This window comes from Sturnira hondurensis, unplaced genomic scaffold (assembly GCF_014824575.4).
Source record: "Sturnira hondurensis isolate 20B ecotype Veracruz unplaced genomic scaffold, ASM1482457v3 Scaffold0018728, whole genome shotgun sequence".
Taxonomy (NCBI): Eukaryota; Metazoa; Chordata; class Mammalia; order Chiroptera; family Phyllostomidae; genus Sturnira; species Sturnira hondurensis.
Window position 1 is genome coordinate 20,092,842 of NW_028091359.1, and position 23,890 is coordinate 20,116,731.

Consider the following 23,890-nt stretch of genomic DNA (forward strand, 5'->3'; position numbering starts at 1 on the left):
AATAAATGAAACACCCAAACACAGCTCTTCCAGGAATCTTTGGTAAAATGATTTGAATGGTTTTTTTGTTTGTTTTCTTTTTCTAAGAAAGAGAGCCACCAAATGGCTAAACACAGCTATGTAGTCTCCCTTTTGTCTATCAGATTTTAAGAAAGAAAAAACTACTTTGCAGGTGTTCTAATTTTAACAAAGAAAAGGTGTGGTAGGAACATAAGATAAATAGAATATCAGAGATAAACCAGCAATCAGAAATTTGGCTTCTACCACTGACCCCACATTTGATCTCCTTCTCTGAAAAGTCATCCTGCTCAGGCTTACTCAGACAAAAGAACAAAATGGGAAGGGCACTGGAAAGGATGGGTGAAGTATGTATTTGCCACCTGCTTTGCAAAACAGAATCAAGGGGCTGAACTGGTATGGACTGTACCATAGTGGGAAACAATCTATACTGAGAATTGTTCTGGTTCCAGCTGTTCTTCGATAACTAGACGCATAATCTAGAACAAGTCTCTTAATTTATGTAGCCCTGAGTTTCTACAATTATAAAGGAGTCAGATGTGAGGTCAGCAGAAGGTAGATACCAACCAAGTTTTTTGATTTCTGGTTTCTCTGACATTCTACACATCCTATTTTGCCACTTTCTTTGTTATGAGTAATTGTCAAACAAGGCCTTATTTAAATAATTTATAAAAAGTCCCTTTTAGCCCCAAAATTACAAAACAAAAAAATAAGCAAAGATAAAAAACCCACTTAGAAATTGAAAGTATAGAGGAAAATTCTATATTCTGACTACCATCAAAAGTAGGAACACAAGAACAGTAATGACAAAGGCTTACCCCTTGTATCCGAAGTTCTTTCTTCAGAGGAGCAAGGCTGCATTTCTTTCCTAGCATACAGCTATACCACCTGGGGGGGAAAATCAGACAAGTAAACCACTGTTTATGTAGTTACATTTTTAAAAAATTGATTTAAGAGAGGCAGGAAAAAGGGGAGGGGGGCAGAGAAACAGTAATTTTGTTGTTCTACTTATTTATGCCTTCATTGGTTGCCTCTTGTATGTGCCCTGAGCAAAGATCAAACAAACAACCTTGGCAGAGGCGATGACGCTCCAACCAACTGACCTATTCAGCCAGGCTATGTGGTTACAGTTTTAAATTAAGCATTATTCCAGTGAACAGGATAAGAATAGTAGCAAACAAAAGCTGAATTAAGTTATAAGTGACAAAAATAAGATTTGTATATAAAGTATTTAGACAAAAAACAAATCTAGCCAAAGTAAGCCCAAAGCAATTTAAAAAAGAAAAATTCACTTAGCCTCACCATCATTCAGGGCTGTTATATATTTGTATAGAGAGCGAAAGAGTGAGAGGTCTCACCTGTGATGCTCTGAATATAGGCCATTTAGCCTTAGGACAGAAATTAGTTAATAAATAATTAAAACATATATACCTGAAACTGATATAATGTGTCAATTATACCTCAACAACAACAGTAAACATGTGCTGTATAAACACCCCCTCCCCATATAAAAAAATGATAGCCCTGGCTGGTGTGGCTCAGTGGATTAAGTGCTGGCCTGCAAACCAAAGGCCATTTCAATTCCCAGTCAGGGCACATGCCTGGGTTGTGGACCAGGTTCCCAGTAGGGGGCGCATGAGAGGCAACCACACATTGAGGTTTCTCTCCCTCTTTTCCCCTCTTTCTAAAAATAAACAAACAAAAAACAAACAAACAAATAAATAAAAGAACAGAATTTACGCCTTCAAATTACTCTAAAAAGTTTGAAAAGTATAAACATTATATGGGACGAACTACTATGGGAATTTCCCTTCTCCCACACACAACTAGGAGCTTGAGAAAACACATGAAAAAATTGTTTTTCAGACACTGGATAACTGAAGACCTATGATCTCAGAGAGAGAAACAAACAAGGTGAGTCCTACAACTCCCAGAACTTACTGCCTGAAGGAAATTTCCAAGCTGCAATGCAGGGAAAGAAAACTCACACAGAGCCCAATAATCCTGCTGAATTGATGAGCTAGATATTGGAGTTATGAGAGGCCAAAGGAGTAAGGCTTTAAATGGCAAAACACAAAGCAGGAGCTGCCTAGACAGAATTCTGGGCACCTGAAGAAGAGTTCCCTGGAATATTATGCAGAACAATTATTTGCACAGGTGAGGCAGAACTCTGTGAGGCCAGGGAAACTACTCCCAGACAGCAATAAACTGAACAATTCCCAGAGTCTAGATAGAGATGGGATTAGTCTGTGGTTCCCCTAGGGAAAGCAGACAGTCCTTGATGATAAAAGGGGTATCTATCTAGTAGAGTTCTGGAAAGCATATTGTTTTATAATGGGACTAGAAGCTATTCTGTATGTTCCCTACTGAATGAAGCTTAAAAGCAAGACTCCAAAGGATCAAACTGATCACAAATAAGAAAGCATCAGAACAAAATCCAACACTCTTTAAAAAAGAAACACAATGAATGACAGCATCACAAAACATAAGATCTGCAATGTATAGGATCCAATAAAAAATTACCAGACATTAAAAGAAGCAGGAAAATAACTCACAACCAGGATTTAAAAATCAGTCTTGGTCAATTAGAAACAGACCAAGACTTGATTTAGCAAAATACCATTTAGGTTCACCCATGCTGTTATCAGTGGCAAGATTTCATTATTTTTTATGGCAGAGTACTATTCCATTATCCATATGTATATTTATGTCTATAATATTTCCATCCCACATCTTCTTCAGTTTGCATATCAAAGGCATGCTCAAGCTGGGCCCTTTGCCATCTCTAAAAAATGGCTAGCCCAGGTAGGGGCAGTCTCTCTCTAACCAAAAAGATTTTCAAGGAGTCAAAACATGATATATAAAAAATTAAAAATATTTATAATGCAAAGACAGGTACAGAAGTCTACATTGTGTATTACCCCATGTATATGAAAGTCTAGCCCAGGCAAACACTATCTGACAGAAGGATCAGTGGTCACTGGAGGCTGACATGGGTGAGGCAAATGGCAAAGGGGCACTATGGAACTTTTTAGGGTGATGGAAATGTCCTGTATCTTGATTGTGGTGGTGGTTACATACACTTTCGTCAAAACTCATTAAACTATACACTTAAAATTGGAGAATTTTACTTCAATTTGTATGTAAGTTATATCTTGAAAAGCATTTAAATATAAATTTCTAAATATGATGTATCTTATCTCTTCAAATACAGATAAAGAATAGTTAATACAGTAATGTTTCACATTTCTCTGCTTATAACAAACAGCTTAGTTACACTAGCAATACAGAGTTATTCTGCATTTTTTCAAATCATCACAGTTACCCATGTCAGTTGAAATTTATCTAATTGCACATTAATTTTTAAACTTTTTTATTTATTGATTTTAGAGAGGGGGTGGAGAGAGAGATGAAGAGGAAGAGAAAGATCAATTTGTTGTTTCACTTACTTATGCATTCATTGTTTGATTATAGTATGTGCCCTGACCGGTTACGCTCTAACCAATTGAGATATCCAGGCAGCACTAATTGCATATTATTATTAATATTATTATTATTTTTATTTTTATTACCATCCCCAAGGATATTTCCCTTGACTTTAGAGAGACGGAAACATTATCTTGAGAAACATCAACATGAGAAACATCAATCGGTTCCCTTCTATATATATGTAGACTGGGAATCAAACCACAACCTATATACCAGGGGTGACTCCCCAAAACCCAAAATTATCTTCTGGAGCGCAGGCCTCTTGTAGTACACGATTCCCCCACTAGGTGAGTGTTCTAGGAACCCAACTCTATCAGTGGTCCAGTTGGCATTATTGTGAGAGGCTGAATTCAGCTTCAGTGAATTTTTTTTTAAGATTTTATTTATCTATCTTTACAGGGGAAGGGAAGGAGAGAGAAGGAGAAAAATATCAATGTATGGTTGCCTCTCATGTATCCCCTGCTGGGAACTGGCCTGCAACCCAGGCATGTGCCCTGACTGGGAATCGAATTGTGATTGTGTGGTTCATAGGCCTGTGTTCAATCCATTGAGCCACACCAGCCAGGGCCAGTGAATTTTTTTTGAAGGCTGTTTGAACGCATCTGCCCATTTCATGCTGAGTGTTCAGCAGTTTTCGAGCAAAAACAGCATGACCCTTGTGCCCCACACTCCCTATCCACACAAAAAGCCTTAAGAGACTTTTTTTGATTTCCCAGGTGAAAAGTCTTCAAAGGGAATTTTTTTGCTGCTGTGGAAGAAGCGAAACAAAAAATGGTGGAAACATTAATAGGCATCAAAACTGACCAGTTCAAAATCTGTTTTGAGCAGTGGAAAAAAGTCTCAATAGGTATATTGTATCAAATGGGAGAACTCTGAAGGTGACTAAAGTTTAAGCATGTAAGAATACACAATTTTAAATAAATAAATAAATTCCAGGGTTTTTTGGGTGGGTACCCCTCATATGTGCCCTGACCAGAAATCAAACCTTCAGCCTTTTGGTGTACAGGGACAATGCTCCAACCAACTGAGCCATCTAGCCAGGGTGCACATTATTTTTAAAGAGAAATTACAAATTAAGGAAATACACTATCAAATTGCTTTAGAAACAGAGTTTACTAACATATATTTTGTTTTCATTATTTGTACATTCAAGAACAGGTGACTGCCCTATTTTTGTTTCATCAATCCCCTTTCCCTTTGAAAATACAAAGGAATAATTGTTTTACCTACAGTACTTTAAACAAACCTGGGTGGACTTCCGGCCAAGATGGAGACATAGGTAGAAACACCGTGCCTCCTCACACAACCAAGTTTAAAGACAACAAAGTTTTAGTAACAAAACTGCATCCAAGCCCTGGTGTAGGTCAGTGGATTGAACACAGGCCTGCGAACCAGATGATCGCGGTTCGATTCCCAGTCAGGGCACAGGCCTGGGTTACAGGCCAGTTCCCGGCAGGGGACACACAAGAGGCAACCGTACATTGATATTTCTCTCCCTCTCTCCTTCCCTCCCCCTCTAAAGATAAATAAATGAAATTTGAAAAAAAGAGTAAAAGTTTATTTAAAAAAATGCAGCCAAAACACAGAAAATTGAACTGTACGGAAGTCTGACAATAATGAACCATTCAGCCAGACCGGTAAGAGGGGCGGAATGAGCGATGGAACAGGGCTGGGCAGGAAAGATCAGTGGACCCAGGGGCGAAGGAGGCGGTTGGCGGATACCAGGCGCAGGATGGCAATGGGCGGACCCAGTGAGAGCGCAGGGCGGCTGACTGACTGTGGTCACACATTTGCGTGCAGATAAACCAAGCAAAGGAGCAAACAGTGAGACAGAAGGCTCAGGCTAGGGCCCCAGCAATGGGAATTAGAGCCTAAAAGGACCAATTGGAAAGACTTTTGGGGTCAAGGTGCTGGGAGAGTTCGTTGGAGAGACCCATAGGGTCCTGGAGGGTACACAAGCCCACACACAGCGGAACCAGCACCAGAAGGCCCAATTTGCTTGTGGGAAGGGGCAGAGGGGACAGAAATCTGAGAGAGAACAGAAAAAACGCCATTGCCCCTCTCTGACCCCGCCCCCACATACAGCATCACAACCCAGAGACCTGGGTGGCCCCGCCCTGGTGAACGCCTCAGGCTCCGCCCCTTGTACGTAACAGTTGTGAACAGACCAAAACACTATGGTTTAACAACAGCTCAAAGCCCCAGAACCAATACTCCTAAGTGACCAAGAGATAGCCAAACTTTCAGATGCACAGTTCAAAACACTGGTGATCAGGATGCTCACAGAATTGGTTGATTTTGGTCACAAATTAGATGAAAAAATGAAGGCTATGCTAAGTGAAATGAAGCAAAATGCACAGGAAACCAATAGTGATGGAAAGGAAACTGGGACTCAAATCAAGGGAGTGGACCAGAAGAAAGAAAAAATCACCAAACATAAAAGAATGAAGAAACAAGAATTTTAAAAAATGAGGAGAGCCTTAGGAACCTCCAGGACATCTTTAAACGTTCCAACATCCAAATTATAGGGGTACCAGAAGGGGAAAAGGAACAGCCACATGTGAAAAACTTATTTGAACAAATAATAAAGGAGAGCTTCCCCAACCTGGCAAAGGAAATAGACTTCCAGAAAATCCAGGAAGCTCAGAGAGTTCCAAAAACGTTGGACCCAAGAAGGAACACACCAAGGCACATCATAATTACATTAGAGATAAGGAGACAGTCACCTACAAAGGAGTTCCCATCAGACTGTCAGCTGATTTCTCAAAAGAGATCTTACAGGCAAGAAGGGGCTGGAAAGAAGTATTCCAAGTCATGAAAGGCAAGAACCTACATCCAAGATTGCTCTATCCAGCAGAGCTTTCATTTAGAATGGAAGGGCAGATAAAGTGCTTCTCAGATAAGATCAAATTCAAGGAGTTCACCATCACCAAGCCCTTATTATAGGAAATGTTCAAGGGACTTACCTAAGAAAAAGAAGATAAAAAATATGAACAATGGAAGGACAACAAACTCACAGTTATTAACAACCACACCTAAAACAAAAGCAAACCAAGAGGACAGCTAGATCAGGAGTGGAACCATAGAAATGCAGATCACATGGAGTGGGGAGTGGGAGGAGGGGAAGGGGGGAGAAGGTACAGAGAATAAGTAGCACAGACTGTAGGTAGAAAATAGACAGGAGGGAGGGCAAGAATAGTATGGGAAACAAAGAATCTAAAGAACTTGTGACACATGGACATAAACGAAAGGGGGGAATGGTGGGGGAGGGGTGTGGAGGGGAATGAAGGGGGGAATAGGACAGCTGTAATGGCATAATCAATAAAATATATTTTTTAAAAAACCTGGGTGAATTTACCTAGAACATAATCAATTTCATCTAGTGGTTTTAAAATTTTTGGAAGAAAAATAGTATGTTCCCTTTAAGAAGACACTGTATAAACGGAGAATTAAAAGGAATTTAAAACCCTTTGGTATGTTAAGAACAAGATGAAGAAAAAAATTACAGCAATTTGCCCTGACTGTTGAGGCTCAGTGTAACTGAGTGCTGGCCTGCAAACCAAAAGGTCGCTGGTTTGATTCCCAGTGAGGGTACATGCCTGGGTTGCAGGTCAGGTCCCCTCTTGGGGGTATGTGAGAAGCAGCTGGTTGATGTTTCCCCCCCCTCTTTCTCCCTCCCTCCCCTTTTCTCTAAAAAAATAAAGTCCCCCCAAAAAACACAAGCAATTAGTACTCACATAGTGACCTATAAAGTAGGTTAATTAACACATTTCTGTTAAAATTAACATTCCTGAACAGATTAGATCACAGTCACCAGAAGCCACAGAAATAGCCCAGAAAAGAGACAAAAGAAAGATACTATAGATTCCCTCAAGAGATGAAGAAAAGTAAATGTTTAGATAAGTAAGTCTTGTAATGATAAAATATGTCATTGGTATTTTATATATACTTGGGAGAGGAAAAAAAAGAGGTGGGAGAGTTCATGTTTTCTTTAAACCTTTGCTGTAAAAGGTGAATACTGCATTATAAATCTTTTTAAGACTTAATCTCATCAATATACTTAACTGTTTTTTGCAAGTTATATTTCTTATAGAAAGGAAGCAGAGATAAACTGGTTGTATTAAAAATTCTGTGTTAACCTCACTCCTAACAGATCCTAGCTACTCTCAACAGGAATCTTGTGACAACTAATCAAAATTCAGGTAAAAAAAATGATCAAAAAGATCTAGTTACCCAAGAGACTTTGAAGCCATTATACTATTTTAACAATTACTGTTCTAATAGCACTCTTCTATTTACAGAGTTTAGCAATTCCTATGAAACAGCAGGTTTCAAGGAAACTATTTTGAAATAATTTCAAACACAAAGGAGTTGCAATGATTCAGTATACTCTTTATCCAGATTCATCAATTAACATTTTCCTCCATTTCCTTGTTCTATGTGTATATATTTTTTCTAAACCATTTGGTACCTAACTAAAGATATCATCATGCCCCCCCTTTAAAAAATTTTTTATTTATCTTTAGAGGGGAAGGGGAGAGAGGGAGAGAAACATCAATGTATGGTTGCCTCTCATGCATCTCCTGCTGGGACCTGGCCTGCAACCCAGGTATGTGCCCTGACTGGGAATCGAACCGTGATATCTGGTTCGCAGGCCCGCACTCAATCCACTGAACTACACCAGCCAGGCTCATCATGCCCCTTCAAACCTAAATATTTTGTACATTTTAAATATTTTATTTATTTATTTTCAGAGAGAGGGGAGACGGTTGGGAGAAAGAGAGGGAGAGAAACATCAATGTGTGGTTGCCTCTGAGTTGGGACCTGGCCCAATACCCAGGCATGTGCTCTGACTGGGAATTGAACTGGTGACCTTTTGATTTGCAGACTAGCACTCAACCCACTGAGCCACACCAGCCAGCATGCTTTTTTACTTTCATGACGTTAATGTTTTTTAAGAACTGTCTTACAAAATCCTTCAAGTTGGTTTGTTTAAAGCTTCTTCATTGTTAGATTCAAGTTATACATTTTGGACATAAAGAGACAAAAGGTGCTACTGTGCCCTTCTAGGTCCCTCATATCAGGAGGTGATCACCTGATCAAGGTGGTATTCCTCCAGGTTTCTTCAATATCAAGTTACCATATTTCTTTTTGAAACTATAAACTGTGGGGAGATACTCTGAAACTATGTAAATATCCTGTTTCTTTCCAAAGTTTCCATTGCTGATTCTTTCACAAATCAATTATTACTGTAACAATTACAAAATGATTCTTCTAACTTTATTATTCCTTCTACATTTAATTAGTTGGCATCCTACTGTAATGAAGAACATTTCCTTTATCTTCCTTACGTATTGCACTGCTTATTTTACTTGGTGATTATAAGCCATTATTGTCGTTATTCATTCTGAACTCACACTGTCCTATCTTTGGCTTGAGCTGACTCCTATGTTCTTCTGCCATTTAATTCCATAAAGGGTATCATTATCAACCTTACATGCCTACCCTTTTACAAAGGCAAGTCAAAGTTTACAGAACTGGCCCTGGCTGGCATAGCTCAGTGGATTGAGCGCGGGCCTGTGAACCAAAGGATCACGGTTCGATTCCCAATCAGGGCACATGCCTGGGTTGCAGGCCAGTTCCCAGCAGGGGACCCACGCGAGGCAACCATACATTGGTATTTCTCACCCTCTCTCCTTCCCTTCCCCTCTAAAGATAAATAAGTAAAAAAAACAAAATTAAAAAAAAGTTCACAGAACTGGACAGCCTTTCAGTTGGGGAATTAACTAAAAGCTCAGTTATAAAATCTACACTTGGCCTGGCTGGTGTGGCTCAGCGAATTGAGTGCTGGCCTGTGAACCGAAGGGTTGCTGGTTCAATTCCCAGTAAGGACAAATTAAAAAAAAACAATACAATTGTTCCCTACAACTAATACTTATAATACCCTATAACTATACTAACACCAGGTTTGAAAAACAGAAAGGGAGGGGAAGCTCTACAGTAATATAAACAACCAAGTACTCATAACATTTCCTTTCATAACCATGGACCTCTGCATTTAAATTTACTGAATTCCTAAAATGGTCAAGTTAAAATGACCCTATTTATTATTCCTTATTATTATTAATTATATCAAGTATATATTCATTTAATTCTACGACTACTCTATGAGGTAAATACTGTTATCCCGTTTTACCAATGAGAAAACAAAATGTAAAAGATAAGTCAATGAGCTACATTTTCAAAGGCCTAGATTATTAAATTTATTGCCCATCACCAAATACGTGGATTATACCCAAATTCAAGAAGTATCCACCATCTGGCTGGGGGCAGGTAATGAAAAGGAAAAAGAAAAATGAGGGAGACTAGGTGAAACCAGTATTAAGTTGGAACTGTTAGATACAGAGGTTTAATTCCTGGAAAAATAGTAAAGTTATTGCCATAAAGGGCATCAGCTACAGAACTACTAACGAATAACAAGAGTGGAATTCAGGCCATAAGAAGTCTGATAAAGTCTCCTAATTTATTTAAAAGGTTAAGAGAGTGAGTCTCTAAAAAAGAAAATGCTAGTAAGTAAACTCAAATCATAGGCACAACAGACACCTGCAGACCACTGACAGAAGGGTTGTATGTCAATTATATCCATTATTTTTTTGAAAAAGGCTGTCTAACTAGAAGTCCAATTGCAGGTTGGGCCCCAGAGGCTAAATGGAGTGGTGGGAAGAGCACTGGACCAGAATCAGGAGATAATGGGTCCCAAGTCTCTAATCTGTAAAACTAAGAGGATGTACAACTTGTACCCCGCAAAGGACTCCCAGCTGCAAAATTCCTTAAGATACAAAACAAAAGTGCAGTTGCTACAGGTGAGTTATCTCGAGTGTCATCACTGAGATCTATTTTTAGAGCTTCAAAACATGCAGTTTCCACAGCATTCTAAAATTTGAGAATTGCATAGTAGCATAAACATATTAACCATAAAAATATGCAGGAGGACATGAACAGGTAATACATGTACAAATGAAAGTTGTCATAGTACAATATGAAACTGTAAACAGTATTTGCAAATAATACATTCAAGAAATTAATCTGTCTCACTTGCTGGAGCAGACAAGACTCCTGAGCCCTTTTTTGTTGTTGTTTGTTTTGTTTTACTCCTCATCCAAGGATGTTTATTGATTTTCGAGAGAGACAATGATGTGAGACAGGAACATCAATCGGTTGCCTCCCAATTGGGGATCAAACCTGCAATCTAGTTATGTGCCCTGACCAGAGATCAAACCCGAAACTCACTGGTGCACGGGATGATACTCCAGTGAATGGAGCCACCGGGCCAGGGCTAAAACCTGGTTTTAAATCATAACTGGGTAAGGGGCCATCAACCTCCAAATAGTCAACTCCAGAGACATGACAGGTTCTCGCAATTTATCCTTCCTAGCAAATGTATTCATTTTTTTCAATTCATGGGCTACCACAGAAGCCAGGTACAGGCAGACTTGAAACATATTGACCAATTTCTCTCCCTTAGACTGGTATTACTTTACAACATATTTTTGTAGTTCAATGGGACTTTGGAAATAATAGAAATTTACTGATTAAAAGCCCCTTGAAAACAACCTTCCCCATTTTCCTGGTTAGCACCAGTCCCGTCAAAAGATGACAGATACTGGAAATGGCCCAGATTACCTTTTTTTATGTGTTTCAGGCTCTTTAAGTTTATGTTACCTACTCAGACTCTTCTCAGTGCCCAGTATTACTTAAGCCTCTTTTTTCTAAATATGTAATGGATCTTTGAATGAATCAATCTAAAGCAATAATTTATTAACCTCTGGCTTCAAGAATGTGTGAATTTTCTATGACAGACCATCCAATAATCCAGTTGCTTCCCACAAATATTTTTTAAAAACTCACATTTAACAAATCAGGGTATTTGATTTTGAAACTGGCCTTTTATAAAGCAAGCAGTTTTAAATACCTATAAATCCAAAAGAAAAAGAAAAAAGTATTCCCTATCCAGCAATTCCACTTTGGGGAATACACCCAAAAGAACTGAAAGCAGAGTGTTAAGAGATACTTGCACCCATGTTCACAGCAACATTACCCATAACAGCTGAAAGGTGGAAGCAACCCAAGTGTCCATCAAAAAAAAAAAAAAAAAGTGCCACATACATACAATGGAATATTATTCAGCCTTAAAAGGGAAATTCTGACACAAACACTATTACGTGGATGAACCCTGAGAACATGATGGTAAGTGAAAGAAGCCAGCCACAAAAGGACAAAAATGGTATGATTTCACTTATGTTAGGCATCTAGAATAGTCAAATTCATAAAGACAAAAGATAGAACAGTGATTATCAGGGGTTGGGTGAAGAGGGGAATGGTAAGTTGTTGTTTAGTAAGTATAGAGTTTTACTTTTCCAAAAAGGAAAGAGTTCTGGAGATCAGCTGCACAACAATATGAATGCACTTAACACTACTGAATACTGAACACTGAACACTGCTTTAAAAATGATTAAGGTAAAAAAAAAAAAGGTTAAGGTGGTAAATTTTGTTATGTGTATTTTACGTCAATTAAAAAAAAATCCTCTCTAGCTCTGGCTGGTGTGGATCAGTGGATTGAGTGTCACCCTACAAACCAAAGGGTCGCCAGTTCAATTCCCAGTCAGGACACATGCCTGAGTTATGGGCCAGGTTCCCAGTAGGGGGAGCTCAAGAGGTAGCCATACATTGATGTTTCCCTCTCTTTTTCCCTCTCCTAGCTTAAAAAAAAAAGGTAAATAAAATCTTAAAAACAAAAATCTTCTCTATGTCTCAAAGCTAAATTCTAGGGTTGAAAACCTTTTAGTTTTAAACTACCATGTTATCCATCATTTCAACAACACTTGGCAGGGTGAGAAGTCAAGTGAGGCAAATAGCTCTTTCTGACTACCTTATGCTACTTAATAACAGGTGTGTTGCTTGAAATAATTAGCTTTTAACTTAACTTTCCTCTGGAAGTGCTTTAGTGATTTCAGTTTCTCTTCATTAAGTTCTTGACAGTTCAATATCCTCACATCTGTCATTGTTTGGGAGAATGATTCCAAGAACACAAACTGCTTTGAGAACTAGGCATCAAATTTATTCTGGTTCATGGGACAGATTTGAATCCATCTGTTTTCTAATCAAAAGCCATATTTCAATCAGTTTTGTTCCATCACAGTACCGAAATAAAAGTAATAAAATCATATGGTATTTTCCTCCTTTCTGTCCATGTAGTACAGACAATTACAGGAAACTCGTATCAATTAAAGGCATGAGTACTCCTCAGAAACGGGGTCTTTGCAGACTGCAGGAGCTGCTACCTTTTCAATTTTTCTATGTTTGTTTTTTAGATCATTGTGATTACGCTGACTCTAAGGGGCACATTTTTATTTTGGAATTACACAGGGGAAAATACTACCAGATTGTCAAAATCAACTTACCTTAATCTTTTTTTCAGTTGTAAACTGTCATGGATGATCCTTTTAACAAACTCTAACTCGCCTCCTTCTGCCATGATCTCTGTGACACCCCCTGTATTCACAGAACTAGGTGGCGGCCTTCGAGGGTTTCGAGAGTTCACTCCCTGAACAACAACAAAAGCCTGGGGTAAATTTTACACCTTTAGATTGAGTCTTTGACTGTAGTCTAGTTCTGAGTAAGAGTGCTGAGATATAATTTTAGTTTCCAAATATCATGCTAGACTTAGGACTTACCAATCATATAATCATTCCAATATTACACTTTAAAATCTGCATTCATACAAATATTCCTTCCTAGGATCATTTACCTTCCATCTTTGTGGATAAACATACAGAAATTTTACCTTTTTATGCACCCAATTCTGTCACTTTTTCTTTATGTTTTCTGTCTTGGTATCATGTACAGTAAATATGCCACCCAAAGACTATATAAATATTTACTTATGTTTCCACTAGCACTTTCATGGTTTTACCTTTAAAACTTACTCCATTCCTACCTCATACTACGTTTTAAAAAATAATTCAAATGGATCACAGATCTAAATATAAAAGTAAAAACTGCAAAACTCGGAGAAAAAAACATGACAGTAAACCTTCATGACCTTAGATCAAGCAACAGTTTAAGTATGACATCAAAAGCATAAGCAACAACAACAACCAGAAAAAAATATAAACAGGAGTGCATAAAAGTTTAAAACTTTTGAGTTGCAAAGGACACCATCAAGAAAGTAACAAGACAATTCACAGAATGGGAGAACATGTTTGCAAATAGTATATCGAATGTGAGATTTGTATCTATAATACAAAAAGAATTCTTACAACAATAAAAAGAAAAATAACCCAATTTTTAAAGGGGCAAAGGATCTGAAGAGGTATTTCTCCAAAGATATACAAATGGCCAATAGGCAAATGTAAAGATTTTCAATGTCATCAGACAAATGGTACATCACAACTAAAATGAGATACCACTTCATCCCCACTAGGACAGCCATAATTAACAAGAATGTAAAGAAACTACAACTCTAAACACTGCTGCTGGTGGGATGAAAAATGGTACGCTCTTGGGAAAAGTCTAGCAGCTTCTCAAATAAATATAGAGCTATCATAGGACCTACTGATTCTACTCTTTGGTATATAAAAGGGGGCACCCAACTCCACCCCAGATTCTAGTTATAAAAAAATGTGTATTTATTTTTACACGTTTCAACTTTGGTCACCTTCATGGTACTCTCCATTTGATGCTATTCACCCATCAAGACTTTTCTCTCATTACTTAAAACATCTGTAAAATTATATTTTATTGATTATGCTATTACAGTTGTGCTGATTTTCCCCCGTTTGCCCCCTTCCACCCAGCACCCCCCACTCCCTCAGGCAATTCCCCCCACCACTGTCATGTCTATCATCATGTGTGTAAGTTCTTTGGTTACTCTATTTCCTATTCTGTACTTTACATCCCCATGGCTATTCTGTAACTACCCATTTGTACTTCTTAATCCCCTCACCTCTTCGCTGGTTATCCTCGGCCCCCCTCCTATATGGGAACCTTCCAGTATTTAATGTCTTTTCTCTTACTCCTAAGAGTCTCTCTTTACCATTAAACTTTGGCTTTTTAATAAGAATGTGTCTTGGAGTGGGCCTCTTTGCATCCATAATTGGGAGTTTCTGCACTTTCTGGACTTGCATGTCTATTTCCTTCACCAAATTAGGTAAATTCCAGTTTTTGAACTTGCTGATTTTGATGCCTTTTAGTGCTTCTGCTGATTTTTGTTTTACCTCTTCCACATGAGGAAAAATGTTCCCCTTTGAGGACTTTTTCATGTGGGGAAACCAAAAAAGTCTCTTGGGGCAAGATCTGAGAAATAGGGAGGGTGGGACACAAAAGTCCTGCTGTTTTTCGTCAAAACCAGATGAACACTCAGCACCGTGTGGGCAGTTGTGCTCATAGATGACCCATCAGGAAATAAATAAATGTGTTGAAACAACAGCCTTCAAAAAAGTACAGTGAAGCTGAACACAGCCTTTTACAACAATGCCAGCTAGACCACTGATAGAGATGGGTTCCTAGAACACTCACCTAGCGGGGGAATCGTGTACTACAAGATGCCCACTGTCGAGACTTCCGCCCAGATGGAGGCGTAGGTGGAAATACTGTGCCTTCTCCCACAACCAAGTTTGAATACAACAAAGGTTTGGAGAACAAAGACACAGCCAAAGAACAGAAAACTGAATTATACGGAAGTCCGACTACATCTAACCGTTCAACAGGAACGGTAAGAGGGGTGGAGCCAGCAGTGGAGCAGGGTCGGGCAGGAAAGATCCCCCAACCCAGGCATGCAGGCAGCCCGGATCCAGTCAGGATGCGGGGCAGACTGACCGCGGTCACACATTCGCACACAGTGAGTTGGACTGCGCAGGCCCCAGCGGGCGAACCCAGTGGCGGAGGGCTGACGGCGGTGGCACATTCGCGTGCAGTGGGACAAAACGTGAGGGCCCCAGTGATGGTGGCAGCTGCAGCCCCAGCGGCAGGAGGCGGCAGGTGGCGGCAGGTTGGACGCCATTGCTCCTCTTTGACCCCGCTACCACGTACAGCGCCACAACCCAGCAACTGAGTTACCCTGCTCTGGTGAACACCTAGGGCTCTGCTCCTGATACATAACAGGCACAAACAATCCAAAACATTGCTCAAGAAAAACTCAAAGCCCCAGAGCCAATAAGTGACCAAGAAACTCTAAGTGACCAAGAAATAGCCAGCTCTCAGATGCACAGTTCAAAACACTGGTCATCAGGATGCTTACAGAACTGGTTGATTACAAATTAGAGGAACATATGAAGGCTAAACTAATTGAAATGAAGGGAAATGCACAGGAAACCAATAGTGATGGAAAGGAAACTGGAACTCAAATCAATGGAATGGAAGGAAGAACAAAACATCCAACCAGAAAAGAATGAAGACATGAGAATTCAAAAAATGAGGAGAGGCTTAGGAACCTCCAGGATATCTTTAAATGTTCCAAAATCCAAATTATAGGGGTACCAGAAGGGGGAAAGAAACAGCCACGAGTGGAAAACGTATTTGAACAAATAATAAAGGAGAACTTCCCCAGTCTGGCAAAGGAAATAGACTTCCAGGAAATCCACGAAGCTCAGAGAGTCCCAAACAAGTTGGACCCAAGAAGAAACACACCAAGGCACATCATAATTACATGAGCAAGATGAAAATGAAGGAGAGAATCCTAGAAGCAGCAAGGGATAAGGGGACAGTCACCTACAAAGGAGTTCCCATCAGACTGTCAGCTGATTTCTCAAAAGAGACCTTACAGGCAAGAAGGGACTGGAAAGAAGTATTCCAAGTCATGAAATCCAAAGACCTACAGCCAAGATTGCTTTATCCAGCAAAGTTTTCATTTAGAATGGAAGGACAGGTAAAGTGCTTCTCAGATAAGGTCAAGTTCAAGGAGTTCATCATCACCAAGCCCTTATTATATGAAATGCTAAAGGGACTTATATAAGGAAAAGAAGATGAAAAAGATGAACAGTGAAAGGACAGCAAACTCACAGTTATTAACAACCACACCTAAAACAAAAACAAACCAAGAGGACAGCTAGATCAGGAGTGGAACCATAGAAATGAAGGATGCATGGAAGGTTAGCAACAGGGGAGTGGGAGGAGGAGAAGGGGGGAGAAGGTACAGAAAATAGCATAGACAGTAGGTAGTAAATAGATAGGGGGGAGGGCAAGAATAGTGGGGGAAATATAGAATCTAAAGAACTTGAGACCCGTGGTTATAAACTAAGGGGGGGAGAATGGTGGGGGAGGGGGTGTGCAGGGTGGAGGGGAATGAAGGCGGGAATAGAACAACTGTAATGGTATAATCAATAAAATATATATATTTAAGAAAATCTAAGTGGAAAAAAAAAGATGCCCACTGTCCAGAAGATAATTCTGCGGTTTTGGGGGCCACTGCCTATATATCCAAAAGAAATGAAAACACTTAGCATAATGCTCTCCAGTTCCACCCATAAGTCAGGCGGTGAGGGACAAATACCATATGATCTCACCTTTAACTGGAACATATCAACAAAAGAAAAATGTAAACAAAATATGACCAGACATTGAAATTAGGAAAAATCTTAACAACAGCCAGAGGTGAGGTGGGAGGGGACAGAGGGCAGAAGGGTTTTTAGCAATTACTATAAAGGACACATGGGCAAAACCAAGAGGGAGGGTGGAAGCACGGTAGGGAGGTGGGTTTGGCTGGGGCAGAGGGGAGTTATGGGGGGGGGAATGCAGACAACTGTAATTGAACAACAATAAAGTAATTAAAAACAAAGACCAAAAAACAAAAGAAATGAAAACACATCCAAACACTTGTTCATGAATGCTCACAGCACCATTTTAGTAATAGCCAAAAATGGAAACCCTAATGTCCACCGACTAATGAATGGGTAAGTGAAATGTATTATTTCTATACAATAAAAAATTATTTGGCAATAAAAATGAAGAACAGATGCTGAAATATGAATGATCCTTGAATATATATTATGCTTAGTGAAAAGTCAATCAGAAAAGACCACATATTGTATGATTCCATTTATATGAAATGTCCAAAACAGGCAAATCCACAGAAACAGTAAGTAAAACTGAGACTAACTGGTTTTGTATTTTTATTTGGGGTGGGTGGGCGATGGGCGCGTAAAAGGGGATGATTAAAGTGTTCTAAAATTCATTGTGGTGATGGCTGTACAACTCTGTAAGTATACTAAAAATAATTAAATTCTACCTTTTAAGTGAGTGTGTTACAAAAAGTTAATTAGGTCTCATGCTAGTAATACAGAGTGGGGCAAAAGTAGGTTTACAGCCGACCGCTGGAAAATAATATAATAATAAATCAGTCAATCAAGAATGCTGTGTTTTGGGTACTCACGACTGCAAACCTACTTTTGCCCTACCCTGTATTGTATTTGTTTGGATGCTAATTCTGCAGGCGTATTCACTTTAGGAAAATCCAGTTCACATTTATGGCATGTACTTTTATGCATATATGCAGTATTTCAATATTGAAAAAAATGTACTCCAGGATATGCCTATTTTAGTTCTTATAATTTATCTGCATCAAAGACAAAAAGATTTCTTCAATTCTGCTTCACCTTTTGTTCCAATCTAGAGTGTTGGTATTGTTAATAAATTCCTGTCCCCCTCCCTCCTTTCCCCTGAAAAAGATTTAATACATCTGGAGTTTATTTCGTTATGAGTTACATAAATGGTACTTCTGAGTTACATAAATGGTACTTTTCGATTCTAAAAACAATTTATTCTCTCAAAGCTTTAACTACATACACTCCCTTATTTCCTTCTGATTAATATACTCCCTTTTCATTAACAGAGAATTAACCAGATGAAGAAAAACTCTTTAAAATCAGTATTTTATAGTACTGAGGTTTTTAATAGGTTCTTTTAAAAAATATATTTTGTTGATTATGCCATTACAGTTGTCCCATTTCCCCCCTTCATTTCTCTCCCTCCTGCACACCCCTCCCCTGACATTCCCCCCTTTAGTTCATGTCCATGTGTCGTAAGTTCTTTAGCTTCTACATTTCCCACACGACTATTGCACTCCCCGTCTATATTCTACCTACCATCTATACTACTTTTTCTCTTTACTTTTTTCCTCCTTCTCTTCCCACTCCCATTGCTAACCCTCCATGTGATCTCCATTTCTGTGGTTCTGTTCCAGTTCTAGTTGTTTGCTTAGCTTCCTTCTGTTTTAGGTGTGGTTGTTAATAATTGTGAGTTTGCTGTCATTTTACTATACGTTTTTTTAATCTTTTTTTACCTAGATAAATCTCTTTAACATTTCATATATTAAGGGCTCGATGATGATGAACTCCTTGAACTTGACCTTATCTGAGAAGCACTTTATCTGTCCCTCCATTCTAAATGAAAGCTTTGCTGGGTAGAGCCATCTTGGATGTAGGTCCTTGTTGTTCATGTCTTGGAATACTTCTTTCCAGCCTTTTCTTGCCTGCAAGGTCTCTTTTGAGAAATCAGCTGACAGTCTGATGGGAACTCCTTTGTAGGTGACTGTCCCCTTATCTCTTGCTGCTTCTAGGATTCTCTCCTTCATTTTCATCTTGGCTAATGTAATGATGTTGTGCCTTGATGTGTTCCTCCTTGGGTCCACCTTCTTTGGGACTCTCTGAGCTTCCTGGACTTCCAGGAAGTCTATTGCCTTTGCCAAATTGGGGAAGTTTTCCTTTACTATTTGTTCAAATAACTTTTCTACTTGTTGCTGTTCCTCTTCCCCTTCTGGTACCCCTATAATTTGGATGTTGGAACGTTTAAAGATGTTCTGGAGGTTCCTAAGCCTCTTCTCATTTTTTTTTTTGAATTCTTGTTTCTTCTTTCTTTTCTGTTTGGTTGTTTCTTTCTTCCATCTGGTCCACTCCATTGATTTGAGTCCCAATTTCCTTCCCATCACTATTGGTTCCTCGTGCATTTTGCTTCATTTAACTTAGTGCAGTAGCCTTCATTTTTTCATCTAATTTGCGACCAAATTCAACCAATTCTGCAAGCATCTTGATCACCAATGCTTTGAACTGTGCATCTGATAGGTTGGCTGTCTCTCTGTTACTTAGTTGTATTATTTCTGGAGCTTTGATCTGTTCTTTCATTTGGGCCTTTTTTTTTTTTTGTCTTGACGTGCCTGTTATGTAGTGTGGGGCAGAAACCTTAGGTGTTCACCAGGGCGGGGCAACCCAGTGGCTGGGTTGTGTGACACAGTATGTCAGGGAGGGGTCGGAGAGGGAACAATGGCTGTTGCTCTGCTCTCTGTTGGATTTCAGTCCCTTCCACCACTTCCCCCAAGCAAACTGGGCTCTTCTGGTGCTGTTTCCTGGGTTTGTGGGCTTGTGTACGTGCTAAGACCGTGTGGGTCTCGCCAGCAAACTCTCTTGTGAGGCTGGGAGCCTCTCCGGGCACCTCAACCCCCGAAAGTTTTTTAATCGGTGCTTTTAGGCTATATTTCTCACCGCTGGGGCCCTGGGTTGCACGGTCTGTCTCACTGCCTTTTTTTTTCGCCTGGTTTACCTGCTCACAAATGTGTGTCCATGGTCAGCCAACCACCTGGGTTGGGTCTGCTTGTTTCCTCCCCACACTCATATCTGCCAACCGCATCTTCCTGCTGGGACCCTTCTCTGATGGCCACTGATGCCACCTTTCTTACTGGTCTGGATGAATGGTTTGTCGTCGTCAGATTTCAGTACAGTTCAATTTTCTGTCTGTTCTGATTGTGATTTTGTTTCTAAAAATTTGTTGTCTTTAAGTTTGGTTGTGCAAGGAGGTACAGTGTTTCCACCTATGCCTCCACCTTGGCCGGAAGCCCAGGTTCTTTTTTTTTTCCTTTTTAAATAATTTATTTATTTTTAGAGAGAGGGGACGGGGAAGGAGAGAAAAAGTGGGAGAGAAACATCAATGTGTGGTTGCCTCTCACGTGTCTCCCACTGGGGACCTGGCCAACAACCCAGGCATGTGCCCTAACTGGGAATCATACCAGCGACCCTTTGCTTCACAGGCCCGTGCTCAATCCACTGAGCTACACCAGCCAGGGCAGGTTCTTTGTTTTTAATCCAGTGTCATCTCTTTCCACATTCATATACATTTTTCATTTGAAGTTGGAAAGACTAAATTGGACATTTGTTTCCTATCAAATGATAGGTGGCAGTAAAAACAGCTAACCTCCTCCCTCAGCCAACAAACCCAATGCAGGAGTACACTGTAACCTCAATTGGTCCAATCAGAAGAAACTGAAAAGTTGAATAGTTTAGGGAAGAAAAGAGCTTTGCCCTCACTCTCCCCCTGCTCAAATATTACTCTGCCACAAATAAACCAGCCTAAGAACAAAACCAACCAAGGGCTAGGTCAGAGCCAAGAGAAACCTGCAAAACCTGAGCCTTACCTTTGATACTACTATAAACCCCTTGATCAACGTGTTCCTAAAGTCAACACTACTGCTGGATTCTCAGATACGTAAACCAATAAATGTCCTTTCTTGTTAAGTTGGTCTAAATTGTGCTTGTGTTTTTATGTGCTTGATTAGAAAAGCAGCCACATTTAGATTCCGAAACAAAAGCTGTTCTTTGTTCTTATTTTTGCAAACAAGGTTAACTTAGATGAATATTCAATTACTTTAAAACAGAAGATATATTACCTTGGCTTCCAACTGATTGGCAAAAAAGGGAGGATTGCACATGCAAAAGTCATAGACTATCTCCGATTCTTCTTTAAGAGCATCCATCAGGAGTGTTTTCTGTGGTACTTTTACCACTAGGAAAAAAGATAGGAACTGTTAACTACTATAAATGCTGCGGTAGTTTTCAAATATGTCCACAAATTCTTTGACACTAGTCCCTTCAAAAGGTAGAGCTTGACTTCTTTCTCTTTAAGTATAGGCTGCATTCACAGACTTGCTTTTATTGAACAGAACACCATGGAAATAAAAGGGTGTCACTTCTGAGGCTAGGCCATAAAAAGTAATATGGCTTCTTGCCTGTCCTATCTCTTGAATTACTTGCTCTAGGAAAAGCCAGCTGACATGCTGTAAGGATGGCCAAGCAGCCCCGAGAAGAGATCCACATGGCAATCAACTAAGGTTTCCTGGCAAGAGCCATCAAAGTGAGCCATCTTGAAAGCAAATCATTTTTTATAATTTTTATTTATCCTTAGAGAGGCGGGAAGGGAGAGAGAAAGAGAGGGAGAGAAACATCAATGTGAGAAACATTGATCAGTTGCCTCTCGTGTGCACCCCGACCAGGGACCTGCAACCAGGCATGTGTGCTGATGGGGAACTGAACTGGTAACGTTTCTCACTTTGCAGGATGACACCAAACCAACTTAGCCACACCAGTCAGGGCGGAAGTAAGTCTTCACCATCTGAAGGTTGTCAATCCTTCAGATGATGGCAACCCCAGAAAAAACTCTAAACCAGAACCACCTAACTACGCCAAATTACCGATTCATTGAAACTATGATAATAAATGTTCACTGTTCAAAGCTGCTAGATTTTAGAGTAATCTGTAATATAGAAATGGATAGCTTAAAAAATGCATCAACAATATCACTATCTCCTCGTACAGTCATATGTTTAACACCAGCAAGAAAAGGCTATTTCTTCCATAAAGAGACTTTATGGAGTTTCTTTATGGGACTCCCTTTAATGGGGAAAAAATTCAACAACCAAAGACAGAAAATCCAGCCCTTTATATATAAAATAAACACAAAAATAAAAAGTAACTGATTATTAAGGAAATTCAACTATTTGTAGCACAGTTCCACGTACTGAAATAAAAAAAGATGGTATATTTTAATCAACAGTCGGGTTTTCTTCCTTTTAAAATCTTGGTGACTAAGTTACTTTGCATACTGTTGATCCTCACTATTTGCAGTATATGAACATTTATTTATGTTCTACAGAGTCATTACAATCACTGAATTAGTGTATACTGAACTAACGGGCTGTGAAGAGAAATACAAGATGAGTTAGGTAACTGCAAGCTCTGGTCCAACATTTTCATCAACCAATATTTATGCATGTTTCTGTTTAAAGACACTTTAATATACATTGTTGGTTAATTAACACAACTCATGGTCTATGGCACTAGAACCCTTGTCTGAAAGAAGCTTATCTAACATATTTTCTCTGTAAGGCATGTCATGGCCTTCTCATACTTAGGAACACTAGAGGCCATTTTAAACAGCAAAATCACCAAGAAAAAGCACAGAAGTGAAAGAAAGTGACACTAAACAGCCCATGAAAAGGACCCTTGACTACAGTATAAGTGCTGAAACAAGAAGGCAGAGCATCGCCTTGCTCAACTGTAGCTGGAAACATGCATGTTGGGTGACTCAAGTTCTTTGCCACTCTGAACATGTCTATGGATAACCACCAAAGCACCAGGAACATTTATTTTGGGGTTAAAAATAACCCCAAGTAGGCAAATCCACAAGTACAAAATCCACAAATTATGAGGATTGACTGTATTTACCATATTTCTTTCTGAATTACCTCTGATAAAAAAAAACACAGCAAAGCCCATTACAATGTACCAGACTTTTTCAATTACCAAAGTTTGTATATTAAAGCAAAAGATAATAAGATGTGTTAAATTAGAAAAACAGGTTAATAAATAAAGCTTAAAAGGGACATTTGTTCTGTAGAACTAACCTTTTATAAGATCAGATAGGTTATTCTGTTCCACGTTTTTCTTTGCATAGTTGAAGCACATATCATCGACTTCTGTTGCAAGGAAATACCAGCCATTTAAGGTACTTCCAAGTAAAGGGTAGATGCAGGATGCCCCAGTACCTAGTAAAAATGAAAATTCAAATCACACCGCACATATGTGAGGAAGAGGTAAGAATAGCAAGCAAAAACACTATTCTTATCTTCTCAGAATGCTTTTTTTAAAAGATCTTATTTATTTATTTATTTTTAGAAAGAGGGGAAGGGAGGGAGAAAGAGAGAGGGAAACATCAATGTGTGGTTACCTCTCATGTGGCCCCCACAGGGGACCTGGCCTGCAACCTAGACATGTGCCCTGACTGGGAATGGAACTGATGACCCTTTGGTTTGCAGGGCAGCACTCAACCCACTGAGCTACATCAACCAGGGCTATCTTCTTAGACTTCTTAAAGCCTTGACAGTTGAATTCACAAGCTGGTACCTAGTTATATACATACTGTAGCTACTAGGTTCCTTCGTGTTTCATGTGTGTTAGTCTTGCCTCATAATTAGATTCAAATTTCTTAGGCGATACAAATCTTGTTGATCTCTTTTTCTTGTATGTTATATGTAAAATAAAGTGTGCATAACTGGCTGATGATC

General features: G+C 39.3%; 1 protein-coding gene across 2 annotated transcripts in view; it reads right to left on the bottom strand.

The window, feature by feature from the left end:
• METTL16 (methyltransferase 16, RNA N6-adenosine) overlaps window positions 1-23,890 on the bottom strand; it is a 79,361-nt gene that overhangs the window by 19,513 nt on the left and 35,958 nt on the right. Inside the window, exons 4-7 of one of the 2 annotated variants that reach the window (XM_037070186.1) lie at window positions 23,231-23,371; window positions 21,218-21,333; window positions 12,969-13,111; window positions 837-906 (exon numbers count right to left, since the gene is read on the bottom strand). In XM_037070186.1, the coding sequence (XP_036926081.1) occupies window positions 837-906; window positions 12,969-13,111; window positions 21,218-21,333; window positions 23,231-23,371 (470 nt within the window). The remainder of the gene's footprint in view (window positions 1-836; window positions 907-12,968; window positions 13,112-21,217; window positions 21,334-23,230; window positions 23,372-23,890) is intronic. The other variant, XM_037070187.1, reaches the window with a different exon arrangement.